The sequence below is a fragment of the Clinocottus analis genome, unplaced genomic scaffold (genome assembly GCF_023055335.1).
Source record: "Clinocottus analis isolate CAN_PGR_092001 unplaced genomic scaffold, fCliAna1.0.p SCAF_13, whole genome shotgun sequence".
NCBI lineage: Eukaryota > Metazoa > Chordata > Actinopteri > Perciformes > Cottidae > Clinocottus > Clinocottus analis.
The window spans coordinates 6,722,300-6,736,363 of NW_027175854.1; the positions used below are offsets into that span (position 1 = coordinate 6,722,300).

The window sequence follows — 14,064 nt, forward strand, 5'->3', positions numbered from 1 at the left end:
TCTGTTTGTTACGGGGTTCACATGCTTCTCTTTTCCCTGATCCGACAGGAGTCTTTTTCAAATAGCAGCATGGCCTCGTGCATCTTGATTAATGAGGAAAGTCACACCCTTATTTGACCTCAAATTACTCTTTGCTTGAATTTGATATCCCTAAGTAACCTCCTCATCCATCATATATCCACCATCCACGTGGAAGTCCCTTGTATGTCACCTGCTCACCTGTTTTATTCACATAGCCTGGAGGAAAACATCTGTTTAAGTATCTGACCAAAAGGTATTGCATTTATGCTTTTGCTCTACAGCTTGTCATCCATCTTTGTGCTCTTGTGATGTCAGCATTGCACAAATTAATTAGGGCTTGTTCAGCGTGCAAAAATACCCAGCGGAGAGGTGGAGGGGGGGTCTCCGTACCGAGTGCGCCAGTGTTGTGCTGAAGTCATACACAGACTCAATGCGCAGTGTTCACAGTTTCATGGATGCAAGCCAAGGCAATTACGTAGGATATAAACTACAAGCTTTGCACACATCACCAAGGCCTATATCGTTGACAATAAGGCCTCTCTCTCACACAACAACCATGCAGCAGCTATGACCCGTAACAGAATCCACACAGCATGCTCGCCTCTTTCGCTCTAAAGCACACCTGCTTGCACTCAAACCCAACACACAGACTGGAATTCTTCTCATTGTCGTCCTGGTGATTCGGTTAATGAGACGATGTCAAGCGTTAGTCCAGCCACTGGTTCACATGAGTCCAAAGGGGCCCTGTTTTTGGTCTTCACACCTGTTGTGGCTCCGGCCGGCTGTCAGTAATGGTGGAAAATCTGTTCACACGCTCGCTTATAATATTTGCGAATACATTTTTTTCAAACTGAACAATGATTAATGCTTGAAATGGATGCCTAACTTTTTAAACAACGTTTTTTCCTTGTAAGTGACAACATACATGGCAATAAATGGTTTTAATTTTGATCATTATCATGGGCAATATATCACCATTCTGAACGTGGCCAAGACCAGATGGCTAGTGGTGGACTTCAGGAGGAAGGTGACGTCTCCACGACCTCTGAATGTTCTGGGAGAGGACGCGGACATGGTCGAGGAGTACAGGTACCTCGGTGTCTCCATCGACAGCCGACTGATCTGTAAGGCCAACATCAACGCTGTGTACAAGAAGGGGATCAGTCCACTCTTCCTTAAGGAAGCTTCGATCCTTCACTGTGTGCAGCAAGATGCTGGAGATGTTCTACCTGTCGGTTGTGGCCAGTGCCCTGTACTTTGCCATTGTCTGCCTGGGGAGAAGCGTTGGAGCCGGTGGCACCAAGAGACTTTGACTCTCTTTTGACAACAGACTCTGCACTGTATCTTGTATCCCAACTATTTTTATTTTTGTTAATGAAGTATTTATTCATTCATAATAGTATTGTTTTTGTGAGTTAATCTTTGATTCCCACCTTTAGTGAGGCTAGCGTTGACACAATCTGTCGAGACAGAACCATAAATGCATGTTTTTTTTAAACAACTGAAACGGGAGCCCTGACATCACGAATGCAATTGCATTGTGTTAAACTAAATCAATGTTTTAAGCTTTATTATCGTAGAAAATACAACATAGGAACGTGGGGATTTGCGAGACCTTTCAAAGGTCTTATCATATGCATACTATCTGATGTCCAGATCCAAGCTGAACCCAGACTTCATAAAGATGGCATTATTCTCGAATGATATCAAACATTAATGCACCAGAGCACCTCTCCAGTGTCTAATGTCAGCCCTGAAGCAAAAAATAAGTCAAAATTGCTTTCAAAATAAATAGCAACTTTCATGTGAAAATATCAGGCTCTCCCTCTGCAGAACTTGAGGACAGTCAACTCCAACCTCTCCACACACACTCAAATTGCCCTCAGTCATTGTGTGCATACCGTGACGTAATGAAACATGTATGGCTTGTGCTCAGTGTAAAACAGTAGACTTAGATGAAATAGTTTAAAAAAAAAAGGTAAGTAAAAGGCCTAGTGTGTCAATATCAGGCGTCGAGGGGAATGAGATCAGGCTGTAAACAAATACAGACAACAGATCATTATATCTGACAACTAAACCGCACTGCCTCCACAGTCAGATTAAAGTTCATAAAAAAAGGAAATCTATGCAATTGTTAGACTGCGCAACAGAAGCTAATGGTAATAGATGATGATCACAACACTGATCCAATTCATCGCCAATCTTTCTGGAGAGACATACGGAAATTGCAAAAGAAAATACATGTCAACATGTATGAAACCCTCCAGCATCAATGCGATGGGGCGGTCCAAACAATCCCACTACTCTGCAAAAACTGAATTACCAAAAAAAGGAATACCATTTGAGTAGAAAACAGCCTTTTTAATCTTTGCAGGTAACCTCCAAACCTGCATCATTTCCTTTTCTCCAGCATCTCCAGCTGGTCGCAGTACAGTATAGTATGAATGACCATCTAATTCATACAGCGTTCCTTGAACCAATCATATAGATGACTTCTCCAAATCTCAGGCGTGTAGAACACCTTGGATTAGCCGACGTTTGAGAAATGAAACCTCTTCGGGTAAATCCCTTGCCTTCACAGGGTCAGCGATAGGGCTCTAATAAACCTGGTAAAAGGTTCTGTAACACTTGTTCTTTGTTCTGTGATATGTAAAACACTGGCAGGTTAATAAACCCTGTTCAACAGCTGAAAACGAACCAAAGAAAAACACAATCAGAAATCTCCTCCAGCTTCCACAGGCTCATCACGTTCAAACACTTCTCATCCTGGTGAGATCATTCTGCTGATTCGGATGTTTTGAGCCGAATCTCAGTAGCAAAGGTCAGACTCTCATGGTAATGCACTGGTGTGTGATCACACACTCTTCACCGCACGTCTCTTACTGTAGCACTATAAAGTAAAGTGGCCCAGCTGCAGATTACGACGTTGCTTCTAAATGCAAATCATCACACTTTATCATTTCACCACGCTGCTGCAGCTATTGAGTGCATATCGTGTGTGTTAAAATGTGCTGCAAGATTGTGCATGCATGCGCCTTTGCAAATGAGCATGAATACGCATTTCCGTTGTGAACGCAGCAGATGAAGTATGATTAAATGTCTGCGCAATGTGTACTAAGTAAATTCTTCCACAATGCACCGCGAGGGCTGTTGGGTGAAGATGACCCAGGTTTTTGTGGCCAGCTGCTGACTACAGTGAAAAGGCTCTGAAAAAAAACACTTTGTGTTCCTCCAACCAATCCACACAGCAGACAGACAAAATCCTCCTCTGATGGGAATGAGACACGTGGGTTCATGTTTTATAAGAGAAGATACGATACCTTGCAAAAATTGAAAGTTATCATGCTCCCCACTTGAATGACTGACAGTTGACTTGAATGTGACCCACTTGCTAGATTGGGTTCAGTTTGTCAGACGAGTTTAAAAAGGGGAAACAAGAGGGGGAATGACTTCCAGTCTAACGTGTACCTATCCTCTACAATATGAGCCCTCACATGACTGTGGATAAATGTCTACTTGTATTTAAAACCATATAAATCAAACACACCGGATTGATTTGGTATCAAAAGACAGGCAGCATGTGATACACAGTCCTCGCACCTTGCCATTTAACACACTGCTGCAATTATTGACTGTATACAGAGTCCGTTAACATAGGCTGCCTACTTGCATGCATCCACCTTCGTAGCTGTTTGTATCAATGCTCCTGTGGCGAATGCCAGATAGACGTTGCTAGACTGTGAGCAAAACATATGCAGGATGTGAGAGAAGTATTTGAACCAAAACTAAGACAATGTAGAGACAAAAAGCTGAATCACATCCATGAACAACACCGTGGAGAGAAGGGGCCCGAGGGGTGGGAAGTAGAATGAGGGCCGTTGGGTGGAGACGACTCAGGATTTTGAATGCGGCCGGCAGCTGTTTTCAGCACAATTGCTCTAAAAACTCACTGTGTGTTTCCTTGCCAACTCCTCAAAGCAGACAGAAAAGGTTAGCAAGTAGCTCACAACGCCTGATCCTTGTATTGCTCTATTTGCCGGGGAGCATGAAGGCGTACACTGGGAAGCACCCTGGGGAAGCACCTAAAGAGAATTCGGGCATCAGTGTTGCACTAGACGTGGTTGAACAACTGGATGATCATACACTTATATGTGGTAGTTTGCCACTTTGGGGGCAATAAAAAAGGAAGTGCATTTGATTTTATGTGAATGTGTAGGTGCAAAAAAAAAAGACTTAAAGTATCCACATGATTCCCTACCTTGACAAGTACTCCCCTGAGCTGCTGTTCTTCTTTTGTATATCCATACAGTTAGTAGTCCCAGGTATGAGTGCCAGAGCAGGATTCTCTTGGGCTGCACTGCCCACAGCCCGCGCGACCAGCTCCAATGAGTCGTGGACGAAGTGATCCAGAGAAGGAGACTCCATGACCCCGTGTGCCAGTAGCCCCAGTGGCAGCCCCTCTGTTCTCAGCTCGGCCACATTTTGGCTGTCCCCCAAAACCCAGTGAAACTCCGGGAGCGTCATCCGACTGGCCAGCGTCCACAGACGCCGCACTTCGCGGATCTCGCACCCAAATGTCACCACTATCCTTGTGGACGACGGTTCTCTCAGGGCCTCCAGTTGCCGCATGAGAGCTTGCTGCTGGTCTAATTTGGCGGAGGAGGTGGACGGAGAAGCAGTGGATGAGGCAGAGGGGGAGAAGTAAGGCAAAGACGACGACGAAGACGCCTCGGCTCCTGTTGCCACTCCTGAGTGTAAAGATGGAGATGAGGACGATGACAAAGTTGAGGTGCTAGACGTCAGATTGACAAGAGTGCCCAAGTGGAAGCGGGTGTTGTTGTTGATGAGGACGAGGAACTCGCTAATGTCCCATTCCTGACAGAGCAAAATACTGATGTCCCACCAGCCGTTCATCATCAGCAGGGTAGAGAGGAGACGGGAGGGCGGGGCCTCCACGGTCCGCATCGCCAGTTGGAAATGGAGGGGATTCTGTGGGGAGATTGTAAAAGGGTAACGGGTGAATGGACAAGTGGTTTGGGAAAGAAAAAAGAAGGGAAGGAACGTACAAGGCAAGCGATTTAAGAGATTGAAAAAAGAATTGAAGAGACATGAAGCACATGGGATTGGAGGGAAGGGATAGAGACAAGGGGCCGTTAAAGAAATAAACAGAAGGACATGAAGGGGATGGAAATGTGAGGGTGATGGGAGTGATTAACAAGTAGAGATGTGAGGACAGAGGGTTGATTAGGGTCAGTTGGGTTTCATAGAGAGCAGAGAGATAAGAGAAAGACATTTGAGGATGTTTTTTGGAATGAAGGGTATTACGAGAAAGTAGAAAGGCAGAAATGCAATGGAGAAAAGGCGTAACGAGAACAATGGAAGGATGGTGGTGGAGGTGAGGTGTAACATTAAGGAAGAGCGGGAGGGGTATTATGGGGCACCAGGAAGTTGAAACAGATGTATTGGAGCGGAGAATAGAAGAAAAAAAGGAAAGAAAGAAAGACAGAAAGGTTTAAAATCCAACTGCATAGTTTCTTTCTGCCTAAGAATTCAATTTGTTCCTGGAGAACAAACACATTCAGCGGGATATAACAGTTTTCAGCCTCCACTTACCTGCTCATATGAATATCATTATTCACATCATAAGACATACACAACATCTATTTCAGGAGCATTCTATATGTATTTTAAGTAACATCTAAAAACCTGAAGAAACTCAACTGGGCCTTTTCGATACTGGGTTTGGTCCATTCCATGTGATTTAATTCCCACCTTTGCTTTGCAATTCATGAAATTCATAAGTTGATTGATGAGACTGGACAGATCTATGGACCACAGCAATGGTGTGTGATTTACACGTGTACCAGTTATGAAACAAGTGTGGTCTCCTCGCGGTGGTGAAAACCATCCTGGCTAAATGCTTAAGAAATATACAGAAATCAGAAGCTTGATTATGCCGTGTTTCTTTCTGCAGCATCTTCCCCAAAGATAGAGATCAAAGAATACAATAAATTGGGTTTCTGAAATAAAAATGGATGCAAACTTTAGTTAGTCGTTACGTAAAAGTGCTTGCTTGGAGTTATAGTCTGGAAAATAATCAGTCAGTATTGTTTTAAGCTTCAGAAGAGAATAAAAATATATTCTATTTAAGGACCATACAGGCAGAATAAGATCAAGTTATTTTTTTCCCACTACATTGCTTATAAACATTTGCCACACTATTCAGTATAAACTTCATAGATTTCCCACCTCCCAGACTCAGTTGCTTTTGCTTCATTTCACTATGTTTAATCACCATTAAGAACTTCTGAATTAGACATTTGAGTATCCTCGTAGTAATGTTCACCTTCAATGCACCTGCACAAGCCCCTGCATCGCAGAACCTGTTAAACTATTATAACTGTTGTCAATTTACTGTGGATTTACAAAGGTGTCTCACAGTATTGCATAATAACTAACATACAGTTCAATGTTCGTCTTTTGCCTATAAAAACAAGTAATGCGATCGGGTATCCGTAGCAGCAGATGACCAGCAAAATACATTATTTTCTGCAAAGTGGTGGGAATACTCTTCTCTAAGTTCAGTAAGTCACTATCCATCAACATCGTAGTGTTGATTGTTGGCAAATGTCTCTGCTTTGATCATAGCACACTTTCATTAATCAAACTGCTCATGGCCCACTTATCATTTTTGAGTGGTAAGACCTGATCAGCTGCTGCTGAACGTGTCGGCACATCTCCGGCAGTCATCCTTGACATGGGAATTTTGCACTGCGATTATTAATTAGGTGGCCGGAAACACACAAATGGACAAACAAAAAAAAAAAGTTAAATAAAGCTGACTAGACAAAGTCAAGCGCTCATAGCTCACTTTAACAAACAAAACATTTTGTTTTTTTAAAGCTTGGTAATTTTACTCAAAAGAAATGTTATATGCTACAGAACATAGTTGACAGTAATACATCAGGATGAATATGTAAGCTTTGTCGGTAATTGGCTGCATGCAAAACCACTGAATGGGTCCGCTGGCTCCCTCAGTGCCATTATGATCAGACCAGTGCAAACCTACTGCACTCTACACATGCAGTGCTTTGCACTTACAGGATTACAGTGAGCCAGAAGATCAGAGCGGATACGTTTCAGAGTTGACACAGTCGCTCCTGTGATAGGCTGCCAGGTCTGCTTCAGTGTACCTTGGCTAATAGTGTACCCAACATACCAGTCACGCAGGTAATCAATGCATTTTGCATAACGACACACACTTAAAATGCCCTCAGCTTCTCTCGTTTAATTTACTCTACAACTTTTCCACAAGCCTTGCACTAAAAGTCCATTAGATTAATCCATTGGTTAATTTCCTTAATTTCATGAATCACATTACCCAAAGGACATGCAAATAGGCTAATCATTATTCATCTGCGTATTGCATATACATATGAGTAATGCTGCAACAGAAGAAGCGCTACTGTATGTTTGATTTCTGTTTTAGAAGTCCTAGTTCAGGAAAAGAAATGGTAATGCAGTCCACAAGGCATCAGACTCTCACCTCCTCTCATTCCCCGGGAGGATTGGAGGGTTTATTCTCAGCTGCAGCACTTCTGCACTGTGATCACCATGAATCTGTAACCCCCTCTTTGTTCCTCATGTAAATAAACAGGCAGAAATTTGCCAGGAAGTGCGGCTGTCTGCTCTCAAACATAAATACTAAAATCTGCTGTATTCGACGGACTGGGAAATCCCAGCTTTGTTGTCACTCTGCTCTCTTTCATCACTCTTCTCTCTTTAGAAATCTTTTCTTTTTTTTTTTTCCAAATGACATCACACCACAGTCCAAATACAGTTTCTGTTATTTTTGTATTTGAAATGAAACTTGCTTGTCTTGCTTTGTGGTAAAACTGCAGGGACTGGCAGAATCATGCGCCAGTGGGCAAATCAAATAAACTAGTAATGGCTCGGTATTGATCTTTCCTTGATTAGATGATTCATTGAGGAGAAAGTGTGAAAATTGATTAAAATGGGTTTCTGCTTCGTTTTTTTTTAAACAAGATCGCAGAAGTTAACACAACAATTTAAACAGTTTTGCAGTAATTACAACAAAATTAAATTAACAAAATATATATTGCAGCTGTTTGTTGTCACTAATTCACAGAAAATCCTCCTTACGGCCCAACCCAACGGCCTCCACTTGTCACTGCCAGTGTTATTTAGACGCAATGAACATGGACCACTTCACTTATTTTTAAAACCAATAAGGGAGTCAAATAACCAGCGCTGGGGAAGTGGCCCTCAGTGTCTAAATACTGATGCGGGCAAGCAGCGGGACAAAACACACAGCTGAGATGAGTAGCATCTTTCAACCCACAAAGAGTTAAGTTCTACAACCAAATACACAATTTGCCATGCCAATGTCAATGATGATGACGTCACGGTAAGAAGGTCCTCCGTAATCGCAAGCGAGGAATGAATACAACTTATATCAAATCTAATTTCATCCACCAACCCAATGCTATTTTCCCAGCCTAACTTAATAACAAGGGGCCCATTCTGATAACCAACAGCACCGGTATTGTGACTTTTTAAACAATATCCAGTCCCAGTGGGAGTGGTAGTGTACGGGTCAAATTATACAACATAGCCTTCATGTCCTGTATGGAACCAAACGATTGAGTGATTGCTACGCTAAAAGTGTACGTATTCTAATCATAGCAACTCCTCACCACGTACATTTGTGACCTGAAACCAACACGACTAAATGCAGGACTAATAATTGCAACAACATATCAACAACAGCTGTCTGATAACGTCTGCAAAAGCTGAGCATGCTAGTTTAAAGGTTGTGCAGATAGTTGAATCGTCAACACGGCTTGCACCTCATGGACGTAGTTGCTTTACGCTGCATTCCACATATGGCATAATCTGCCAGGCTTCTTGTTTATTTCTTCCTTTGTTTTCAAGTTTCACTCTTGGTAGATTTCTTTTTTTCATTAGTCACCCCTTTCCTTGCAGACTATTTGAATGCACGCCTTTGTGTTCGTTCTTTCTTTTTGTGTGGTTGTCTGCCACGCCCTGAATGTTTTCACCTGATCCCACGGTATTATTCTCCCTTCAGTGTGCATTTAATCTCCTTGTCTCTTGCCAGTTTGTCTTTGTACTTCCTTGTTAAGCTTTCCAGCCGTCTCTCTTTGAGTAAGACGTAATTACACCTTGCGTTTTTCGTTTTGGAGTCTGCCTCAGCATGAGGGCGTTTTGGATACCTGCTTTATTCTGGACTGACCTTCTATCCATACTGTACCTTTGCATCTCAAAGTAGTTGTTTGTTACCACCGTCAAAACATTCTGTACATATGACCATCAACAGAATGGTTATATCTGCGACCATTTTTTTTTCTTCTCAATGCTAAGAGCATACGTTTGTACATAATTAGATTAAGCAGCAGGTTTTCTTATGAAGATGCTTCATCTTCACTTCACACAAGCGCGAGGGTTGTCTCATGGGATAGATTTCCACTTGAAAAAGAGGTCCTCCTATTAGAGACAACGGGTCTTTCCCAGGGAGTTTCTCAGTCCCTGCTCTCTTTTTATATGCTAAATTCTCAACCCTTTGCTGCTTCCAAAGCCTCAACTCCCAACTCACCTAGTCCCTTTGCCCTGAGGTGCACTTCATATTTTGGTCCATAAGCTGCATATTCTCATGCAGCCTCATCATTTTGACACTTACGTAACATAATGTGGCCAGCATACTGTGTCAAGGGTTGCTCACAGGTTCAATGTATCAGAAACTTTTTGACAGTGAACTTTGTTTAACCTTAAGGGGCAGAACATGAGGCAAAGGCCAGACAATGTCCCCAAACAAACACAAATGAGGTCCTCTTCAGACATTCAAATAGTTTTCATGATTTAAAAACTCAGTTTTGGTAATATTGCTGTCAGCCTTCAACTGGGATTTAACAGCAAAACGAGATTGAGTCAGAAGGGAGTTAAGCCGTCTCTCCAAAAGTCACACAAGCGTCTGGAGTTCAATCTCTGTTTGCTTGTTTATTTCAAGTACATTTTTATCCAACCATCAGTGGCGGGCTGTGGATTTGGTACCTACGCAGCTGTTTAGTTTAACAGCTGATCGTGGCGTATGGTTATGATTAAATATGACTGTAAATGTAAAAATATGTAACACAACCAGCGTGTCACTCACAAGACGAACATAACCCTCTGTGGGAAAGGGGTCATCAGTAAATCCTGAGATTCTAGGTTTGAGATTCTATCTTAACTGACCAATCACAGCGCATGCTAATGGTCACACGGGCCCTGTGACAAATCACAACGTCCATAATGCTAGCTCATATTATTCTTGCATAGAGAAACAAAAGGTGAAATCCAATTGGATGAGCTATAACCAGCTATCAGGCACGCCACGCTACTGACCTGAGCAAACAAACAGACACGCCAGGAGATTGTGCAATGAGAAAATTAGCTAGTGGGGAAAATAATTATGAAATTGTGAAAAACAATTACATTATAAATATATATATATGTATAACTTTTGAATTATTAAAAAAATAATTATTATAATTATACAATATATATATAAGTTTGTGATTCTGTTTAGGCCTTCAGAAAAGGCCCTGAAGGCCCGCCACTGCCAAGCATCCATCTATTCATCCATCACACACTCAATCTGTATCTGTTAGTGCGACTGCTGTATCTGTACCTGCTGTTTCACTTCCAAGAACCAGTTTGGACTTTGAACACCTGCTTACTGTTCCAGCGTAATGCTTCCTTGTGCACAGAGCAGGAAATGAGATAATACCTTGGAAACAGACAGACACACACACACACACACTCACACACACACACACACACACACACACACACACACACACACACACACACACACACACACACTAACCATTAGTTAGACTGAAGGGTTCTGGGACACTTGCCACCTACTGAGCTAAAGTAGTGTGTGTGTGTGTGTGTGTGTGTGTGTGTGTGTGTGTGTGTGTGTGTGTGTAATAAAAACAATGAGACTCTTTGCCCATCCCAAGATGGTTGTGCGTGTTAAGTAAAAACACACACATGTACACACACACACACACACGCACACGCACACACACACACACACACACACACACACACACACACAGCTACACCATGCTCATTTATATGCAATAACTACCCTGTTGTCGCCACCTAATTAAATAGGTTTACGGTGTATAGTTACATTAAATCATTTTCTGTTTGTGACTGTATGTTGTACTTGTGAGAGATAGTCACACACACACACACACTCTCTCTCTCTCTCTCTCTCTCTCTCTCTCTGTCTCTCTCTCTCTCTCTCTCTCTCTCTCTGCAGGTGTCTATTCCAGAGAATTCCCATTGATCAACCATCCCGGTGATTAATTTAGAGTGTTTACACTTTAAGCTAATTTCCTCTCGCTCTCATTCCAGCTGCAAACTCCACAGATAATCATCAATTAGAGTGTTTGGCACAATAGTTTCACGAACCGCCATGGTTGATTTTTCATCAAACATGAAGGCGAGCCTTTACCAAACCGAAACCAAAGTAGTTGTAGTCGCTTAACCTAAACGCTCGACCTGAAAGGGGTCAGAGACAAAAATGTTCCTTCATTTTGGAACAGTTATACAGGACTGGTGTTGTCAGTGCCTTCCAAAAGTAGCCATGTGTGAATATTGCTGCCTACAAACTCCACTTATCTCAAAAATGCCACAGTTTGTACATTACATTACACAAGTGTTTCATCGTATGCATAGCAAATGGAGTTATTGCATGATTGTTGCTTGTTTATAAGTTTCACCCATCCACAATTATCAACTTAAATTGAACAATAATGAAATACTTGATTAAGATCCTTCCTCGTTCAAAATAGCTTTAGTCAAAGAGGTTTTCCTGCCAAGTATCAGCGGACTTTACATCTTAATATAATGCATGGTAGTGGCATGTGTTTGGATTAAGAAAGGGCAATGTATCACTTTTTTTTGCTCTCTCTCTCTCTCTCTCTCTCTCTCTCTCTCTCTCTCTCTCTCTCTCTCTCTCTCTCTCTCTCTCTCTCTCTCTCTCTCTGAATTGCAGCAAAATGTGGTATTTGTGCATTCATACCTCAGGGCATGCTGCTGGGTGCACGCCGCCTTCAATCATTTCATTTTAATTGTTTGACAGGAAACCTATTTTATAAAAGAAGAGAGAATCCACTCTCCCCGCGTTCTGAAAAGAGACACCCTGCGCTCTTTGGTTTGTTGTTGTTGTGTATTTCAGCACCATGGACAGCGCCTGCTGTGTTCCCTCCAAGCTCGTTCATTTTGGCTCAGTTTGAAACAACTGCAGCTTTTCTCAGAGTCCCTAATTTGATGCTTTATGTGGAGATCAAGAACGTTGGTTCAGATCACAAGTTGGGCCCACAATGTTACATAATGTGGGCCATTTTTACCAAGAGTGGTGAAATAAACACTGAACAAGAAGGGAGAAGCAAAGAAAACGTGATGTCATTCTTCTGAAAGAACACCTAGGAGGAGGAGGAGGAGGAGGAGGAGGAGAGGGGAAACACCAGGAGGGTGAAATGGTGCTTCCTCCAGCCTTTGGGCCACACACATCCACACAAACTAATTTTGCTCACGTCTTAAAACTGAGATGAATCTATCCATGTGTAAACTACGTTGTGCTCAATACAGTCAGTTGTTGCACGTCACTGGCTTTCCCAGGCAATGCGTTATCATACGTAACATCTGCAGCAGCCACCGCAGCTGCATGCCCAAGTGCAGGAATCAACAGTTAACAGCAGTTCAGATGAATAACTTTTCTTTATTTTTTTTTACCTCACTGTGGCGCGCAAACTCCCTCTGCACAACGCTGACTACTGGCACCTGGAGCGCAAGCGAGACGAACTCCAGCTTGACGAACTCGTCCCGGTTCCGTGGAAAGGAGATCATGGCGGAAACCCCCTGCACGACCACGGTGTGACACACGCTCTCCAGGAAGGACAGCGGGTCTTCGCCCTCGGGGCTGCCCGCGGAGGAGCTGGAAAACGCGGGCAGCTCGCCGAGTCCGGACCCGACGGCCATGACAAGCTCCAAGGATAAATTGTATGGCAGCAAGCCGGCCCCGTTGACAGCCTCGACCGCGAGCAGGATCGAGTCCCGCGGCGCGAACACGCGGTTCTCCCTCGAGGTGGTCTCCTCCCGCTGCCGTGCCTGGCTCCTACTCCTGCTGGCTCCCCGCTGGTTATTCACAGAGCCTCTAGCCCGGAGGCTTCCGTATCCAGGCGCACCGGCACTTGTTTCAATCTGCTTTTCCAACTCCATCCGCGGCTCCCCGCTCCCAATAACACCTCGATCGGTGTCCCAGTTCTCAGAACCGCTGCCGGCGGCGGTGGTGGAAAGCGACCGGGGCTGAACGTGCAGAGCCCCGACCCGAACCGTGTGGCCGATCCGTTTCAGCACCTGGCACGGCTGCGGGTGAGAGTGAGCGCGCGGCGGGAGGAAGACTAGCGCGCACAGCAGTAAACACAAGAGCCCGGTGCCTGCTCGAGCTGCCGGGCCATTCATCCTTATCATCATCACCACCGTCTTCATCATACGCGCTCCACAGCTGCACCGGATTCCCCGTCCAACCACAGAATGGCGGAACACCGGGGCCGCTCAGCTGGTCCCCCTCCTGGCCCCCTGCGTGTGGCCCTCGTGCGGCGCTCAGACCCGCCGCTGCAGCCCCAACTCCGGCTCCAGCTCGCGGCAAAGTTGTGCGTTCCTCCACGGACACAGACAACAGGCTGCTGAGGCGCGAGATCAGGCACGAGCCGCGCTCAAGCGAAAAACGATCCCCAAAAGTGCTTTTTTTCATCTCAAAAGATTTTCATCCTTCAAGCTTTCTGACAAGTGAACCGGTCGCGGAATCAAACGGAAACATTTCCACATATTCCAGTGGCAGAGAAAATGTGACGCCAAGCCCAGTGTCGAAACACACGGTGAATGCGCATCAAACACGTTCCAAAACAGTGGGATCCATCAGATGGCTGGATGTCTTCGAAGGAAAAT

General features: G+C 44.0%; 1 protein-coding gene across 1 annotated transcript in view; it reads right to left on the reverse strand.

The window, feature by feature from the left end:
• Positions 1-13,661, reverse strand: part of grin3a (glutamate receptor, ionotropic, N-methyl-D-aspartate 3A) — a 40,224-nt gene extending 26,563 nt beyond the window's left edge. Inside the window, exons 1-2 of the mRNA XM_068574871.1 lie at positions 12,850-13,661; positions 4,280-5,010 (exon numbers count right to left, since the gene is read on the reverse strand). Of these exons, the coding sequence (XP_068430972.1) occupies positions 4,280-5,010; positions 12,850-13,608 (1,490 nt within the window). The 5' untranslated portion in view covers positions 13,609-13,661. The remainder of the gene's footprint in view (positions 1-4,279; positions 5,011-12,849) is intronic.
• Between the last annotated feature and the right edge of the window lie 403 nt (positions 13,662-14,064).